At 35.7% G+C, this 19,798-nt stretch overlaps 1 protein-coding gene across 1 annotated transcript; it reads right to left on the bottom strand.

Annotated features, from left to right (window-relative positions):
• Positions 1–1,747: 1,747 nt before the first annotated feature.
• On the bottom strand, positions 1,748–19,359 carry LOC129265250 (uncharacterized). The gene is made up of 2 exons (XM_064101477.1): positions 19,259–19,359; positions 1,748–6,560 (listed from the first exon to the last, which is right to left on the bottom strand). The coding sequence occupies exons 1-2, from the start codon at positions 19,357–19,359 to the stop codon at positions 5,939–5,941; spliced, it is 723 nt and encodes a 240-aa protein (XP_063957547.1). The 3' UTR covers positions 1,748–5,938.
• Positions 19,360–19,798: the final 439 nt, after the last annotated feature.

The following is a 19,798-nucleotide window of genomic DNA, read 5'->3' as shown; positions in this document are numbered from 1 at the left end:
GCACAATATGCGCCTTCAATCTCCAGCCACTATGAATGGTGTCGGCTGCAAGAATTGTGGGGTTTATTAGTTTACATTAGAGGTCACCAATTGACTTAGTTTCCATGCAGGAAAGAAATAATTTGAAATAAGCGTGGAAAGTATTTACCGTTCCGAATGGCCAAGGATTATCCAGACTTATTACTTATTCATTTCTCTTTCTCTTGAGTGAAAAGGATTTATGATATTTACCGGGTAACGCCTAAAAAGCCTCTTCCAGATGACGTACCAATCGAATTAACGACGAACAGTGTCCATTAATGTATTAAGAGTAAATACCTTACCGCCTGTAGCGGTTTAAGTGGCCCATTTTAACAAGAGCTTGCTTCTTTGTGTTAAAAATACAATCTCTTGGGAAAAGAGATTATATTTAGAATTACACCTCAAATACCTTTCTTCGCTATCATCCATGAAATCGTGCGTTTGTAGTTTCACATTTTTCGCTCAAAACCATGATATCGAAGATAAAAGTATTCTGGCTTTTAAAAAAGAATGGAAAGGGCAAGTTGAACATGAAAATATGTGTACAGTGTCAGAGCGTTCACTAGTTAACGTTTCATGTAAAGTTCTCGTGAGGTAAATCTACGACCACATCTAACTCTGCCATCAATGTTTGATTTTTCAAATGAAATTTTAAAGACATTTAAAAAAATGTGTCTTTCTTAAAGAGATTTTTTGTTATCCTCACAAGCTCACTTAATGAAAAAGAGCTAATCTAATTTCTAATCACAATGCTCTCGGAGTGATACTAGGACAAACCCTTTCGGAGTGAATTACATCCTTAATGAGTGCATTATAACTCCTTCTTGAGTAAACTGTGCGTCTTTGTAGACACTTCTTAAAAAAAGGAGGCGGTAAAATCCACTCTCAAAAGATGCAAATTTCACTCCACAAGGACTTGTCCCTCGTCTCACTCCGTGAAATATGTGATAAGGGAACAGATTGACTTGTTTTGCATTTAGAGTGTATAAGAAATATAAAACAAAATTAGATGGATTACATTTTATTCAAACGATTAGCAAAGTATGAAAGAGATCTGCATTTGAAACGTTCAATATAATTTTGTTCGTTTGAAGTAAGACGGAAATTGTATAACTTTGCCAGTTCTCTAACCAAGCATCCACAATTTATAATTTTTCACCTCTCAGACAACAATGTGATTATACTTTAAGATCAGAAACGAAATATCAACAATATAAATTCAAAACTCAATTTTCCAATGCAGCTTACTTCCATATTTTGTTATTCTAAAAAAATGTAATCAATTTAATTTGGATTTCTCTGTATGTTTACAATTCCACAGTAAAATAACGTCATTGCATAATTTACTATCTCATTCAATTTTACGTGTTAACATATTTAAGTGATAGGATATGGTGTGTAAAAGTCAAGTTTTGATGAACGAGATCGCTTTTTTTCTACCTTCTCTCCTTTCTGCCTTTGCATGGCCCTAGAAGCGGGGGTGCTGGGATATTATTTTTTTTTGCTTGTCAAATTTCTCGGTAACAGAACGAGCTTCATTTTTATTATTTTTTTTTGCTTCTCAAGTTTACATCAGTAAAGGTCGTTTTAGTTATAATTATTCATTTCGCGAAATGAATAATTATAACTAAAACGACCTTTATTTTGTAGTAAGCCCCCTTTTATTGCTTGTCAAATTTCTCGGTAACAGAACGAGCTTCATTTTTATTAATTTTTTTTTGCTTTTCAAGTTTACATCAGTACCACCTGTCCAAAAATCGTTCCCAGGGCCCTGCATGTACCTTTGCCTCCTCCCTTTTCCGTCTTCTCCATTTACTGCCTACCACCTACTTATGGTTTCAATTTACATTCGTCTATTTCCTTCTTTCTTTTCCCTAGCTTATTGCCACATCTCTCCTTTTATCCATTGACTCTACATTCCCAAAGATCACCAAATAGTTAGTTTTTTTTGGTATCATTTTGAAATTTTCATGATACATGAAAACTTGTATATCACTTACATGTCTGTACAATAGATCACAATTCGGCCATTGGCTGTGATGATCTTGTAATAAACCGGTTTATGTGTGTATGTATGTATGTATCTATGTATCTATCTGTCCGTCTATCTATCTTTCTATCTATCTATCTATCTATCTATCTATCTATCTATCTATCTATCTATCTATATGTCTGTCTAACACGATATTACCCCTGTAATTCTATTTAAAAAATGGAAAAATAGGTGATCTTGCCCCATTCCCTATCAAAGTTCTGTCGCCCCTCATTGTAATCAGGATGTTTAATACGAAACGACATGTTGAAAGAAAGGAAAACAATAGAATTCTGGTACAAGCATTATGAAATATTCATCACTATATGAATGGTATTTATTCAAGTATGAATAGTTCAGAATCTGCTTTCGTAGAACAAACGTTTAAAAAAATAGAACAGAAATACCAAAACCACGAAGTCAAACGTAACAAAATTATAAATCCATCGATGCAAGATATTTACATTAAAAACCTTCATTAGTACACGGTATTTGACTAATGCATTATAGGCTGCAGTCATGAACACACTGCTATACACAATAAAGCGTTATAATCATATTACATGTATATAAAATGCGACTTATTCAACAGTTTAGCCGCCATTATCATAATCATCAATCAACCACCGCAATGATGAATTGTTTGTGGTAGCCGTGGAGAAATATGTCAACTATTATTGTATATCATTTTAAGACCAGTGTCGTTTTCTGTTTAAACATAGATAATTTGGGGAAAAATATTTCAACAAATGATATAACTCATTTTGAAGCAAGGGAGCGTTTAGTGGGCAGTGCCCGCCTTTTGAAAGGAAGAATGTATATGAATAAGAGGGGGAGAAGGGGGAGGAGGAGCGATGCATGGGCGGAGATGCGGAATATTGGACGAAACTGGCCAACGATACATTTTCTCGGCTGCAAACATCTGTGCAGTATTCACAACCGATTAGCCAAATCAAATTTATACCACCAAAACATCATACGAACATGTTAAAAAGTTATATTCCCACCGTGAGATATGATATTCATTACAAATTGTGATATGGATCCTAATCAAATAGCCGGCTGAAATTCCTCACCGTGACCAGTCATCATTTTTAACTAACATTCAAATATGCTAATGACTTGTACTAATGACTAGTTCTATTGACCGGTCATAGTTAGGAATTTAGGATGGGTAATCAAATAAAAAGGATCTACATCAATTTATTTTAAACCATATAATACACATCATTTTGCTCGTGAATTAGCATAATGACACAAACTTGTTACATTTGCGTGTAATTCTTATCAATCCCCTCGATGATGTGTATTTTTGTGTACTCCTTTCAACAGCTTATATTTACCAAAGATGACTGGACGACTATCTGGAAGTTATGTTCTCAGTGACTGATCTGTAATGATCTAAAACTCGCCTGTATATGTTACTTGAATATAGTTTAATCTTATTTTAACTAATAATGATCCTAACTAAATGACGCGTTACTCTGACACTAATTCAAACGAATTTTAGTCAATACCTACAGTACACTTCACAAATGTTTCATGGAAATAACTGCTCACTTCTCACGGAGCAATTCTTATTGCTAAATTTCTTTTATCACTACACGTTTTTTTTATCAAATCAATCTCATCCATATCTATCATGAATACTACAATATTATTTACATTTCAATGGACACATTGCAAATAAAGTATTTTTTCAATGAAACACTGTATTATTATTATTTTTAAAAATCGCAATTGGTCAAAACGTGTCACAAGCCATTCAACTTTTTGCTTTACAATGCAAAAACTTTCCAACGAAAATTGACATTGCACGCGCCAGCAGATCAATACTATTGTAAGAATTGTAGAAGAGTACCATAACTTTACTCCTTTTACGGACTTCCTTTAAGAACTTGCATTTTTGGTGTCGCCATTTTATACAACAAATAATGCACTTGCACTGTCGTGTATGAAAGTAAATGCAATGAATGCTCGGTTACTTTAGCCGGTGCACACTGGGAACTCAACAACAGGCTCGGGCAGCACAGTTTGACACTTAAGGAACCTTTCATGCACTGTAATGTTGTTCATGCACTTATTTCCGTGCGTTATTTATACTTCATTCCATACATATACACATTTTCCCCCTCAAATACGCTCCTTATCACTTTCGATACCATCAATGAGACAGTACATCGCTTCGATGACAATGACACTGACAAGAAGAGCTGGAATATTATATAAGGTATGACGAAAATAATGGCGTACCTTACTTCCAACTATATGTCTTGAAAATCTGTATTTCTGTCTTCAAATATGCATACATTTTCCCAAACAAAACACATACAACTAAGACTACCAATTGTAAACCTAAACTGCACATTGATTTTCCAGGATTTAAGCGATTATCTCCTGCGCATGCATTTCATGCAATATCTATTTCGGAGACCATTATAGAATAAAACAAATATGAAAATAATTAACTAACCGATCAATGTCTATTTCTTTGTAGGTCCGTGCTACAGCGAAATGTTCACTCGACCTGGAAAACTTTCATCAGGTGACAGGGATTCTCCGTGTTTTAAAAAAGAAAATGCTTTCTTCCCCCATCTATTGTTTTTCTTTTCTTCTCTTCTTCTTCTTCGTCTTTTCTTCGTCTTCGTCCTCTTTTTCTTATTCCTTTCAACTTATCGACAAATGATGATTGAATATGAACCCAAACGTAACATCAAAACATCTTATGGTAACATCAAACAAGCAGATGAAACTTCCGCAGTGATCACTTCAATGTCTAGGAACTAACAGCCTGTTTGAAAGCGTTTCTAACATAACACTTGCATGGCTGAAACTCTAGTAGCGCAACTTGTTCTAAACCGCAAAAGTAATATTTGTCATCTTCTACGGCAGTGCATTGCCTGGATTGCCTCATGCAAAGCATGATAAATGCATGACATTTCCCTCCATTTCAACAGGCATCCTCTTCGAAGCTCAATAAGAGAGCGCTATTCCCCTTTGGCTATTGTCCCAGTGGTAAGCATAAACGAACATTGCGGTAGAATTACAAGATACAAAATGTCTGGAAAAACACATCATAATCGCTTCCTGCTTCTTAATTGCCCCTTTATTAATTCCGAGAATGAGATATGCTTATACTATCTAATTGATCTACCTAATTCATTTTGTTTGAAATACTAACGCTGCATCCTAACACACACACACATACACAAACACGCTATTAACATGCACTCCGTTCAATATTTAAATCCATGATGCACTTGTGGTTATATAACATGTATTTAAAAGCGTCGATTTACATCTGGTATTGTAATTTCGTTTTTCTACATGGAAATAATCGTCTTTACACAGTGGTTCAACTTGGCAGTCTATGATCTGGTTATTAGAGAGAAATAAACTCTCACGACTAGTCTAACTAGTGTATATAGTAGTACTTGGTACTGCCAGTATGTCGGGTGCTACTTTGTAGTCGTCCACTGGCCACAACTATTAATTTTGTCGACATGAAGCATTTTCCTTTGATACCTTGATATCACAGCCTTGTTACTTAGACCACTCTCGCCTATCCTCCGTATTTTGTAATCCTCAAGGCGAAGATACGGTTGCTCTAAAGAGCATTTGGCGATTATACCAAGGGCACATACTGCTCAAAGCTTTAGCTTCCATCGAATCAAATTCAAACAATCCTAATCAACCACAGGGAATCTGTTCGGCATCTTGGTGGCTGTCTTTGACCCTAGAGCCGTAGATCGGGGGATGGTCCGATGTTGATCCGACGACCTCTCGAAGCTGCATCGTTTAGAATAATGACTAGGCCATAATTCAAAGCTGTTCTCGAATCTGGAAGAGGGCAACAGTGATTCAACACCGCTGAATACAGTTCATCTAGACCCAAGACGGGTCTTTAGAGCCTGGAGCGGACTTGGGTGCCTCCGTTGTGCTCTGTGGCTGCGTCCCTGACCCATCTGTACTAAGATACACCGGTTTCTGTGGAGGTTGGGTTATCGTGATGGTGGTGGATGATCTGTCTGTCGGCGACTGCGCCGTGTGTGTCACGTCCGCTGAGGCCGAGCGTTGCCGGTGCGTCGTTGGTACTGTCATAAAGACATCACCTTCAAGATCGGCTGTATCCATCTGCCTCGAGTTCTTTCTACTCCCGCACTCAGAATTTGCGTCTCCACTGGTACTGTCTGTTTTGTGAATGTGAACACAGCCGCCTTCGTGTCGGTATTGAAGCCCTTGTCTTGTCCACCTCTTCTCCGTTGGTGTTGGTGGTGGCTTGAATGCCGACCCTCTTCTTGCCTCTTGGATGTTAGGGGCGCTCCCTGCTCTTAGCTGTCGTCCTATTCCCTCTGGAGGAGACAAATGTTGCTTATGTAGCTGTTGTGATGTAGCCGGTTCAGCTACAGCTGGTTCTGCGACTGGTGCTCCTGTCTCACACTCTGCGGCTGCTAGTAACCTCTGATCACGGATGTATTTGTTCTTTGCCACAATCCTCCTTCGGTCCCTGCAAGAACAAAATCATTTCCACAATGTTAGTCAGATAATAAGTGATTATTGGAAATGTTTATAATTTGACTATTATTCCTGATTAAATTCTGCGTTTGTTAGTGATAATTATTTCATAAAATGAGCAATCATATAGACAAAATGATCTCATACAATATGCTACAAGAGAAGTATCGGAAAGAACACTACATTGACAGATGCATTTTTCTTCAGGCTTGTTCATTCTTCCAAGGGGAATATTGAAAAGAAAAGAAAAACATAGTCTAAAACTGAGAAAGAAAGAAGGAATGGAGAGAGAGATAGAAAGAGGCGGACGTAGAGATAGACTGGAAGAGGGACGATGAGAAGAAAATGGCTCGCAATTATCCTTCGTTTGAGTCTCTGTTAATTACCATTGATTGCACTGACCCTCTTCAAACGGCGAAATACAAATCACTTTTATTCAAATGCATCTCATCTTCCTGCTAGATTAATTTCCCATGCATAAGGATGAGAAGTGGTATTAAAGAAAGATATGATACGAAATAACCAAACATGAGTGTGTGTGAGGGCATCAAACACCTTTTCTGCGAGCGCCGCCTTGATTAGAACAGAGAGTGGGGGATGCCGACTGGCGGTCTCTTTCGTCGGATCTCTTGCCTTAAGGTGATCATATTTCATTTCAGAAGACATTCCTAAGGGAGGTAATACTCTGCAAACATGCAATATTATATCATTTCTTAACCCACCTCCTATCGAGACAATGCTATGCTGAAATCAACGAATGATCAGTGATGAATTATGTTGAGCTGGAATACATTCATGTTAAATTCTTATCTCAAATATATGGATGTAATTGTATACATGCATGCAACATGTAATTTTAGATTTAGATTTATATATTTCCGTTCAACAAAATTTTCAAAATATAATCAAAGTAACAATAGGCTACATTTTCAATATAATACAGACAGTTCAATTACATTTCATAACAAATATTGAAGATAAATTAAACAAAACTAAAGTGAGCTGCAATTATTCTATCTATAAAAAAGAGTGTGGAAATGAACGAAGGGACTTGCCAAGAAAAGCAAAGTTTGTATAGAAGACCTTAAACTTAGTTTCAATACTAATCATAAACAAACTATATACAATACTATATGTAAAAATGGAGACGGACTTGGAAGACGAGCTTAAAACAAGTACTCTACATAATATCAAAATAAAGCGAATAAGCAACAACAAAAATAAGAAAAAGTAGTTCAAATAATGATAATTGCAATGAGAGAAAGTAGTTCAAATAATGATAATTACAATGATAACAACATTAATAATGATAAAGTATTTACAAAGTTATAATAGGGAAAAAAGAGGCAAAGGAAAGAAAGAGGGAGAGAAGGGAAGTGAACTGTAAATGAACAGAGGAACAATGCATTGTAGCATGTTGTAGTGTCATTTTTTTTAGAATAAGTAATATATAATAAATGTATTGGTAGTAAAAAGTAAGGTTATTTTATAGTTTTAGTTTAGGTTATGTGTTAGCTTGACTTGTTGGTGTGGAGTATTGACAAATTAGCATCTTTCTTTAGTTTGCGTTTAAAAATACCAAGGCTTGGAGATTCTCTAAAGCCGTTGGGCAGGGAATTCCAATACACTGGTCCAAAAAAGGCAAAATTGTTTTGCTAATATCATGAATATAGTACGGGTTGGGGGTAAGTGATAATAATTACGTTCTCTCGTTGGGTAATCGTGTATAATTATTTTAATAAGAGCTAAATTGTACTGCTCGATTGCTCTACTTGCCTGTTTAATATATAGAAAGTGATCTATAAAGGGGGTGTGGATGCAAGATTATTTCAAAAATCAAGAAAATTTGGCAATGCAGATGATTGAATATCATTTGTTATTATAATAAATAGTGCACCTAGTGTGTTTTATATTGAACAGTTTAAACTAAAAAAAAAAAAAAATTCGTTGCTTGAACCGCTTGCTCGTATGATGTAATAGGTGGGATAAACAAGATAATTATGATATCGGTGATCGTCCTCAACTTGAAAAGGAATCGACGCACATGCACTCTAACTCATGAGACTCAATAAATGCTGAAAGAAAATACCATTTCGAATACCAATATACTTGATTGATCACTATATGTATACGTTCTAGATTTACTTATTTATAGTGCACACAGTCGAGGACACATTAATAGCGCATAATGTATGCTGATTTGGAAAGAGCGAGGAAAAGCTCTTACCAATCATATTTTGAAATACACAATGCACACTAAGAAAGAGAAATAAAATCAATTTGGACCCTAAATGCGACACTGGCCACTTCCTTCTAAAATCCAGTACCGTAAACGTAAAAGGTACAAGGATGCGCCATTTTATTCCTGTCTGCACTCGTAAATGCGAGTTTGCACCATAAAGGTGCAATTTTTAGGTTGCACTTGTTTTTTTTTTGTTAAAAAGTGCAAATTTGCACCTTCATAGTATCTGAAAGGTAGCATTGCGGACCTCCGAATTGTGCAAAATATAGAAAACTGCACCCTTTAAGGTGCAAAGAGCTTCCTAGGGTGCGAATCTGTAGGCCGACGCAAAAAGGGACTCCAAGTGCTCCATTTGAAGGGTGTCGCGGCAACGAAAGCAACACTATACTTATTTTCCGTCGTCCGCAGAAGTGATTCGCTTCGTTACATTTCCATTTCCAATGTTTACTACTGGTTTTGTAAATCTTGATATACAGATAAATATAAGCAATAAAGGATAATAGCAGTTTCTAAGTACAAAAATTATAGTCAAGATTTGATACTAACAGGTTGGGAAAATAGAAGGCTGCTAAGAACAAGTGGAGCTTGGAGAGTGCAACCTCCTATTCAAGTGAACCGAGCAAAATATTCAGGAATGAACAGTACATTCATTAAACATGTTTTGGCAGGTAGAAATTAAACATGCAGCTAGTATTAAGAACCGTTTTTTGGGAAGAGGGTTTTTTTTTAATGAAAGGCAGGGCAGTTTAATTTTATTAACCAAGTCTGTGTTACCGCTCTCATATCGTCCATTCAAACAGTGATGGTTCAACATTGTAAATTCAAAATGGTTGAGTGAGGCAAAGTGGTGGATTTTTCCTTCAAGTTGAGAGACTTAATGGCATGAGGTATTTTCTTGGTCTTGACGAGGCTTCATTTCTCATTATGCGACTGAAGTGCATTGGAAGGAGAATGAAACGCTCGCTCGTTTAAATGTCAAATCATGCTAATAAAGAAACACGCTCAGTCGATAACATGTCCTCTTTCCTATTCAACCTAGGCAGCACATTTTCAAAAATGAATGAATGCGATTTAGAGTGAGAGAAAATAGAACTAGGACGAACTGGAATCGGATGCACCCAGTTTGATCTTAACTCATCATTTTATTGTTTTTGCTCTTTAATATTTTCCTCCACCACTCTTTATGCACGTCTGCGCATACGCTTCCTGCGCCACCAAAAAATCAATAAGACATATGTTTTTAATTTTTTTTTTCGCTTTTAGCTTTTTTATAGAAATACTAATAAATTGTCATGTCATTTTACCAATTACTCGAATAGATCTCTTGTAGGCATTTTATATATTAAATTTTTCAGCATTTTGTATTGACAAAGGAAATATAATAAGCGTGCTACGTTACAATGTATGATAATTGTTATAATATAATGGTTCTATGCCATGATTTATGTTGTTGGAAATGAAAGAAGATATGAGGGTATTTTGACTCAATACATAAGTATTGGAAAATACTGACTGAATGTGAAATCTAGAGATATGAAACAATTTGATTAAAGATCTTTCAGGGTTTAGCTCACTTTTATATTGGATACGAGACACACAGAGAGAGGGAACACATCTAACAATAATGTTTACTGTAAATTTTCCTTTCAAATGAAATAAAAACGATAAGCCTTATATACGTGAACAAACTAAACAGATAGATCCGAAAAATATTGCTGCTCGCCGTGGAAAGGTTTTACAAACTAAAGACAAAAAACAAGTTGCAACTAGGAAATTTCCTCGGGGCAATAACAGACCCCAAGAATTCCCCTCATACCGCCAAAGATTGGTAAATTTGCAGATATGACCCGTGGAGATCCTTAAAGTGACCAGGCTCATCAATTTCCAATGCTCCTGGAGACCAATTTAGTGGGCAGTTATTGCGGTGAACGACTTAATTGCACGTTAGAAGGTCAACTTGGTCGCCGAAGTAAAATTGGGTGATTTTCACAAGCGTGAGGTGGTGCGTTCAGGCTGGCTAGACGAGGAAAGGGACAACGTGCTTTAGATTGTTTTAATTATTATGGCAAGGGAGGGTGTTCATATGCGTGTGGGGTGGATGGGTTTGTTTATGTGTGTTAGGGAGGCGTTGTGAAGTCTTCCAATCAAACACTTTATTCCACTTTTTACTCCTTATGCAAAAAATATATTATTATTTTCACCTTAATTACACAGATTTCCCCTTAAGAGATATCATGTATATCGTATTATGTTTATATTCATAAAGAAAATAATACACACGCACATTATATATATACACACACACACACACACACACACACACACACACACATATATATATATATATATATATATATATATATATATATATATGTATATATATATGTGTGTGTGTGTGTGTATATATATATATCGTACAATGTCATTGTATTTATTTTTCTGTTGAAAATAAAATAAATATTAATATTGGATTCCGATTTGTTAAATGTGATCGTGATAGAAGACTGTAGTAAGCATAATATCAATCTAAAGAATTTTTTTTAAAATGCATATCACAATTCTATATGAGAGAGAGAGAAAGAAAGAAACATAGAAAAATGAATACTTTAGAGAAACAACATATGTTATCGTTATATAATTAATTCAGAGTTTGCCCATCGCTTTCACCTACGGTGAATAATGCAGAAGTGTTTTATGCAATTGGAATTGGTATCAAGTGAGAGCTATATGTTACATTGTCACCAAAATGGTTTCTTCTAAAAAAAAGATTATGGCAGTGATACATTGAAAGACAGCTGTCAATTGTTAATTTTATCAGATTACATATTGATTTTGATATATTCGAGCTAAAGTAGTTTATTAGCTCGAATACATATTTCATAATGATGTAGGATTTCAGAAAATAAAGGCGCTGTCTTTACTCCGTTTGCAAGCATTAATTTTATATCTTATAGTTCAATTGAGATAAGAATATAATGATGGGTGGTGAAGACGACAAAAGTGTGAAGAGGCCTTACTTCAAAATCTTTGACCGTAATAATATCATCGATGGTTTGCCTAAGAGTGGTCGAGAAGGTTGTTGGCTTGCTTGCCGTGATCTGAATAATGACACCTTAGTTTACATAGCTTCCCTCCTAACCTATCGTATCATGGCTATGCATACCGTATACTGAGAATTCGCTGGAATAATGTATGATGTGTCTCTGTTAAGCGTGCATCATTTTTTTTGGCGTACAACTGTATAGCATGAAGGGTTTTAACTTTGACAATGGCATTCATGATGACGATGTTCTTGAACTTGTAAATGATATTTCTCCGGAATTTGTAAACAATTTGTAAGAAAAAAAAGGTTATCACCCCAAAAAGCTAGGCCATCTTGTCCAAAATAATGTTTTACTTCGATTTTGGATTTCCGCCCATGTTTCTATGCTATACTAAATTACTTTTTTCCACAGCAAGTATTACTACCACCACCATTACTTCTATACTACTACTATACTACTGCTGCTACTGCCGCGACTACGACTCCTACTACTGCTGCTGCTACTTATTCTATTACCACTTCTGCTAGTGCTACTACTACCACTACTACTACTACTACTACTACTACTACTACTACTACTACTACTACTACACACTAAAACAGAGAGTAATAATTCATCCAATATTGGGTAGAAAGGGAACATGCATGCTTGCTGGGTATCCCCCCCCCCCTTGGGCAAAATGCATGTTTGAAATTTCAACGCAACATTGCGTAAAATTTACAAAACATTTGGTATCTTTTTACACAACAAATATGCATGTTTCCATTCTACCCAATATTGGGTAAAATTTTTTAAAGAGTGTACTACTACTACTACTACTACTACTACTACTACTACTACTACTACTACTACTACTACTACTACTACTACCCCTTTTTTCTTCTTCTACTACTACTACTTCTTCTCATCCGTCCTCTTCTTCTATTACTGCTACTTCTTCTGATATTACTCTTATTACTCTTCATAAAATCATTGCAATATCAGGCAGCGTTTTCTCGGAGGAGACATCTGGTACAACTACTACTACTACTACTTATAATAATGATACTATCGCTCAGTGTACTACTTGTAATGTGATACTACTACAGTTGATACTGATTTTGTTGCTACTGCATTTTAAAAGTACTCTAGCTATAGAGCTATATTCATGTTCATCAAAATGGGGTTAGATTATGAATTTCACATAACCTTTTTCGTCAGCATTGAGAATAGATTTGCGTTTGTTTTTTGTTGATTGCGTTTACACAATTCTTTATGCAACAGGTCCAAGTTCCTTATCGGATCTTAATATCTTCATTCGATCTTCTGGGCCCGGTATCATAAAGGTTAGCGAATGATCGTAGGGCTGTTTTCTACGACTGATGGCATTGATTACTGTGCACAATCCTTCATAAAAATCAATCGCAAATCATTATGTTACAAGGACCTGACATGTCTATGCCTTGTCTGTCGGTCATAGCATCGGAGAAAACGACAACAGGTACACTGTGTTTGCATATCCACAGCTGCTATCCGTAATTCTAAGCTTCTGACATGACGGCCGGAAGAATTGTCTTTAATGCAATTTCGAAGACACTGTGTGTCTCCCGCCTTCTTGTCAACCTAAGAAGCGAAGCGAGTGGTTCGTGTCAGACAGACCTTGTCAAGTAAGTTATTGGGAGACATCAATGCAAGTTAAGCTTGATGAGTGCCTTTGGGAAACGTCGATCAACACAATGTAGATGTATATATAGATGACTGTGTAACTTAAAGATTTCAAGCTTGAACTTAAAGATCAATAGTTTTTCATACAGACATATACTAAATTATTATTATTGTGTTACCTCTTTCTCCCTTTTATCATCAATGTTATATCTAATTAATGTTTTTTTAATGGTTTTTGTTTCTACACAATACGTCATTACAATGTTCACGTTGTTAAATGATGTACGTTTTGTTCGACTTAAATGCTTCATTTCGACTTGTATTTTTTTTAATTTGCATGGCCCTGCGAAAAAGAAGTCTGTGGTTGAGGTAGACTCCTGCTAAAATGAATAAATGAAATGAAAGAAAGGAACTAACGCAGGGCAGTCCTGACATTTATGCATGTTACTTTTGGAGAAACAGAAGTAGTATTTTTAAGGTTTGGATTTTATGGACAAAGATATTTCTGTTTAGTTGGCTCTAGTTTCTCCCAATTTAATGTTACCAATGGGGATTCATTAATAAAAAAATAAAAAAAGGCCGACAAATTAAAATTTTGGCATTGATGATTATCACTTTGCCTCGCAGAGGTTCCATGAAATTTACTCCGGTGACAATAACTCCGTTGTGAATTCCACACACTAATGGAATTACCAAGTTCAACATTGGATTTAACATTATACCCTACCCTGAACCTAACCATAAACCTAACATAAAACCCTATCACAACCCTAACGCTTTATCTTAGACGAAAAAAAGCAAATGTCGTTTTACCCCTCGGGGTTACCCTAAAAATCAAATTGATCAAAAATTCAATTCAATCTTAGATCCGGGTTATTATCGTAGATAACATTCACCAGGGTCTGGCGAAGCAGTTGTATATTTCAATTTGGCCAATTGATATTTGAATCGCTTATGAATTCGAGCCCTGTACATTTTCGTAGTGAACATTTTCCTGATTAAGATCCTTTTAATTCCACATAAAATACACAAAACATGGCAGGGTATAGCAACCATGAAAATGAAAATCTTCCAATAGGAATAACAACAACAGCAATTATAATAAAAATAATAATATTTTACAATATCTCTATAATAAAGCGATTCAGTAAGCTGCAAAAGAAGTCTGTAAATGATTTATGTAATTATTATTTTTTTCTTGATTAATTCAGCAATTTTTCGGTTACTCATAAATCAATTATTTGTCTGTTCCCACCTAAATTGTATTTGTAATTTCGTTTTAATAATTAGCATTTTCCAGGACCAGTAAGTGCCAATAAATTAATTTTTTTTGCTTGTCGTAATTTGATTAAAATATATACCAACCTAAGTAAATGATTTATTATTATGACCATGTCATGCGTTATACCTTTATAACGTTTTAACATCTTTAGTGTCAATTTGAAGTACGTCAACAGAATTACATTAAAAGAAATGAACAATTGATTTATCATTCAACATTCAAAATTATATCTATGCAAAACCTAGCTCAAAATGCGGGTATATGATTGTTTTTATTATTATCATTATACTATACTCTCTTCCGATCTGTTTTCCGATCAAATATGAAATTAGACACGCATTATCACACCCCGATTGGATTTTAACCTCGGTGTGAAAATTCCATCTAATTTTCGTTGATGACCGATTCCCTTAATCATAAACTAGGATGTGAATGAAGAAATTGCCATGACAACATACGGTCAAAGCGTGCAACCACAGAATAAGCGCGCGCTTGATACTAATAAGACTCACAATACACGACCATACACGGCTGAAGAGTTCGATTCAGCGGATATCATTTTACGTGCCTGTATAAGCAGCCGCAGTATCATTACACGCATGGATTATTTATTATTAACTGTACAGACAAACATGATGGCGACAAAATGCAAAACAAAAAAAGAACAATGTCACAATTCATTTTGCAATACATCCTTGATATTGCTCTTGGCCCCCTAATTATCACTTTCATTAATAAATATATATATAGACATACATCAAACAAGTTGACGCAAAACATTAATTTAACAATATGGGTGTATAACACTGAGGCTACTCTTTATAATTCAGTTCTTGTTTGGAATGTATAGGAAGAAAATTAAACGCGATATATGTATATCGAAATTACTTTTATTCAGCAATTTAGTTTAAATTGTTATCGAGGAACATAAAGGTATGGACTAAGCACAATTTCAAATTTAATTCCATTTGGTTTTTACATAAGAACATATATTGACTTGAGCATGTTGAGTTACAATTAATAGATATTGAAATAAAATTTTGGAATTTCCATTAAAAATTTTACTATGAATCCCCCCCAAAAAAAAAAATGTGAAAGGGTATAATAGATAAAAAAAAAACAATCAGCAAAATAGAAGAACGGATACATGTATTACACATGCACACTCTCGTATATAACTATATGCCCAATGTTAGGAGTGTAAACGAGCGAGTGCGTGAAAATATGATTTCATGAGGGTGTGTTTGTGTGTGGGGGTGAGAGTGCGTGTGTGGGGGTAAATCATGTGCGTGGGTGGGCGCATGTGTGTGTGCCTGATATTGGGTGAGTGTGTGAGAGTCTGGAAAGGGTGAGTGTGTGATAGTGTACGTTTTTAAAGCTGTTTGAGCGTGAGTGCGTATTAGTGTGTGAGGGTGTGTGTGTGTGTGTGTGAATGAGTACGTGCAAATATACTGAATAGATACCATCGTGCCTGTAAGCACGTACCAAATTATTACTTGCGTTATTAAGGGGAGAGGCATGGAGGGGAGGCGAGTGAAAGATTTAAGATCATGAATGGGAGAAGAGGAGCAAGGGGAAAAGAAAGAGAGGGGATGTGTTAGGGGAAAGAAGAAGATAGAAGAGGAGGAAGTGAAAAAAGTAGGGTAGGTGTGAGAATGTGTATGTGTACGAGGGTGAGAGAAAGAAAGACATACAGACAAGAGCGAAAAAAAGGTGAGAGAGGGGGCGAAGAAGGGAGACGAATATCAAATAAGTTGGGTCACGACTATCCCGTGTAAAACGAGACAGATAAAAAAAATAAAATGAGAAATAAGGTACTGGATAGATGGATTGAACGAGACAGACGGGAGATATGGGAAAAGAAAGAGGAATACGGTGATATGAGAAAAAGATTGAAAAAAAATAGAAATAGTCAATGCCGGGTAATGACTCTCTTAAAAAAGAGAGAGATAGAAAGAGCGAGATTAAAATGATGTGTCATTGCAAGGCTGAGTCATGATTTCATCTGATAGTAATCGTTGTCTCGAATTTTATCCCTTCACTCTTTGTGCATCGTAATCAAGCGTACTGTAGACAGACCAAGGTTAGGTTCTTATACCTTGGTCACATTTGTTCTACGGCGGCCGTACGGCGAGTCGAAAACAGCCATTTTATTAATTTTAATTCAAACCACCTATATGTAGTTGGTACAAAAAATGTTGTAACGGCTGTTTTCGACTCGCCGTACGGCCGCCGTAGAGCAAATGTGACCATGGTATTATTCGTTATTTTTATGTAATTTACAGGAGAGATGAATATAGTGTGCATGCGTGTACAGTGCGTGAAAACATGCTTTATCTCATTTATACTTTCTTTCGATTGGCAACGAAAGTAACGATCAGAAGCATCCTAAAACATATTTAAAAACATATTTTTAATTTTTAATAATTCCTAATCTTTTTTACAGTTGATATACATCTGAATTCTTAACAGGTAATTTTCAAACAAGGAGAAATAATATGAGCCATAATCTTTCGATTGTCAACGAAAGTAACGATCAGAAGCATCCTAAAACACATTTAAAAACATATGTTTAATTCTTAATAATTCCTAATCTATTTTACAGTTGATAGACATCTCAATTCTCACCAGGTAATTTTCAAACAAGAAGAAATAATATGAGCCATATGAAATTATAAGTAGATCTACTTTGTTCTAACTTTCAATAAAGAATACATTTTTTCGTTAAAACAAAATTTAGCATAAAAATGGTTCTTACAACGGTGATGTTTAATAATAACAAATGGTGATTTGAGCACTTTTGGAAGGAGCTTTAGATGAATCGCAATATTAGTTTGATACTGTGACCATTCAAGGAATATATATTTTGGGGGTGGAATTATATTACTATTTACATATTTTTTTTTCAAATGAAACATTCATTCATTTACAATAATGATAAAAAATATGCATCAATAAAAAGAAATCCCTGCAAATTTTACTTCCAATTCATTCTTTATCCAAAGTGAACCAGTGTAAAAAGGCGGAGCAGAACATCAAGCCTCTCTGGTTAGGGGTATATTTCACAATCAGACCTTCGATTGTATCAAATAGGATTCATAGCTCTCATATTTGATTCAATAACAGATAACCTTTCGCAATCAGTTTAGCAGGGCCAAAATCAATGTCAAACAAATTAGCATTGCTTTGGCTTATCAGGAGACAAGGGCTGACAACGGTATAACCCGAACGATCACGATTAATATGGCTGCCGTAATAAAGAACACGAGACTTTTTCGAGAAGAAAGAGAAAGGGATTCCGAAACATTTAATGTCCGTCTTTGAATGTGGTCCGTCTGCTTTTGCATTGGTTTTTTTTTTTGTGATCTCATGTCAAACAAACCATCTTAAGTTATTGCTTCCCAAAGAGACTAGGATTTAAGTATGACTTTCGGCTATTTTAAATATTCACACTTCTATTTGCAGGACGGTCAGGGGAACAATACATTTTTTCTGGTCGGTTGCCTCATTCAAATTACAATGATTGATAATAACAAATGAGATGAACAATGAATAATATAATATTTAGCGGAGACTTCAGATCGTGATATTTGAAAGAAAGGTCTCTTATTCATACTCAATACATACAAATGGATCTATGAACCTTTAATACACAAATATATTATGATCATGATGATATAGACAGGAAGAAGAGCGAACGCAAACACTGGAACTAAAATGATTAAATGAATTTTCACAAGTATGTCGAAATGACGTGGTAGAAAGAAATGAAGGTACATCGAAAGGGAAAGGTAAAATAGGTTGAATGAAAAAAAAAGTAATGTCTGTCGATCTTGAAGTGCATTGTCTGAATGTCAATGTATATAACCATTGATGCTAGACACACGAGGTTGGCGCGTGTAGTAAATTGAAATAAAGTGACCAAAAAGCAGGAAAATGAATCGATCATTAAAAACTAAAACAAAAACATTAGTTCCTTGGGGCAAAGAAAAAAAAACACTTAAGTTTATGATATTCATCTTTAGCTTAACAAATTTGCAGTTTTTTTACGAAATACATGGATTTATACACTTCAAAATCAATCTCTAAAGCATAACATAAATCGACAAAATCTAGTAGGCTAAAGAGGAAAAAATATGATGAATTACAAATCTCCAAGCCAAATTCAACTCAGTCTTTGTCGCATAAATTCACATAGACACCTACACAATATTTTGTCGGCTGCATTGAATGAAGGGGAATTAGTAAAGATAGGCGTTACCCTTCGAACATGTGACGGGGGAAAATGTTCTGTTGTATCAACAGCGAAATGTGCAGTTAAATCGATTTTCTTACCGTCCAAAACGAGAGCAGAATATCGCTAGTAGTAGGATGAAAGGTGCTAACTGCAAAATGATGCCATTATTAAACTAATACATTAGCACAATCGATGTAAAAGGCGTTGGAAAGGTTTAAAGCAGGAATTTTTGGCTACTCACATTACGGCCCTGTATGCGGAGTAGAGGCAGGCAAATAAGAATGCTGAGGCGATAGCCGCGCCCACTGTTACACCCGCTATAAAACCCGCGTCTGTGGTCATGATTTCTTCGATAGTATCGTCCGATTCAAGGTTGTGTGTTTCTATATCTTTATGTTCTTAAACACCCAAAACAACACATTCACTGTTCGATGCTAACACAGAATGTACGCCCCGATTTCCGAGCCCATACCCCAAATGCAATATTCCTTCAGAAATAATCCAACGGATGATGGCGGCAAGAGTGGCAGCCGGCGAGTGAACAGGTTGCTACTGGAAGATGAACTCTCATCATCAATATGGCTGGAGAGAGATGAAAAACTATGGAAAGATTTGAAGACGAAGTGATTGAGAGAGGACAGCCAAGGACTGCATGAATGCATGCATTCTGATAAAAGGGCGCATAGACAAACACACACACACAGTGCGCGGCGGGGCGACAATCGTTGAAAGAGGGCAGAGGGGGGAAAAAGCATGCAACATGCTACTCTCGCATTTTGCG

Source organism: Lytechinus pictus, chromosome 7 (assembly GCF_037042905.1).
Source record: "Lytechinus pictus isolate F3 Inbred chromosome 7, Lp3.0, whole genome shotgun sequence".
NCBI lineage: Eukaryota > Metazoa > Echinodermata > Echinoidea > Temnopleuroida > Toxopneustidae > Lytechinus > Lytechinus pictus.
Note: the sequence above shows the minus strand (reverse complement) of the source record. Positions and strands in the feature narration are given on the sequence as shown.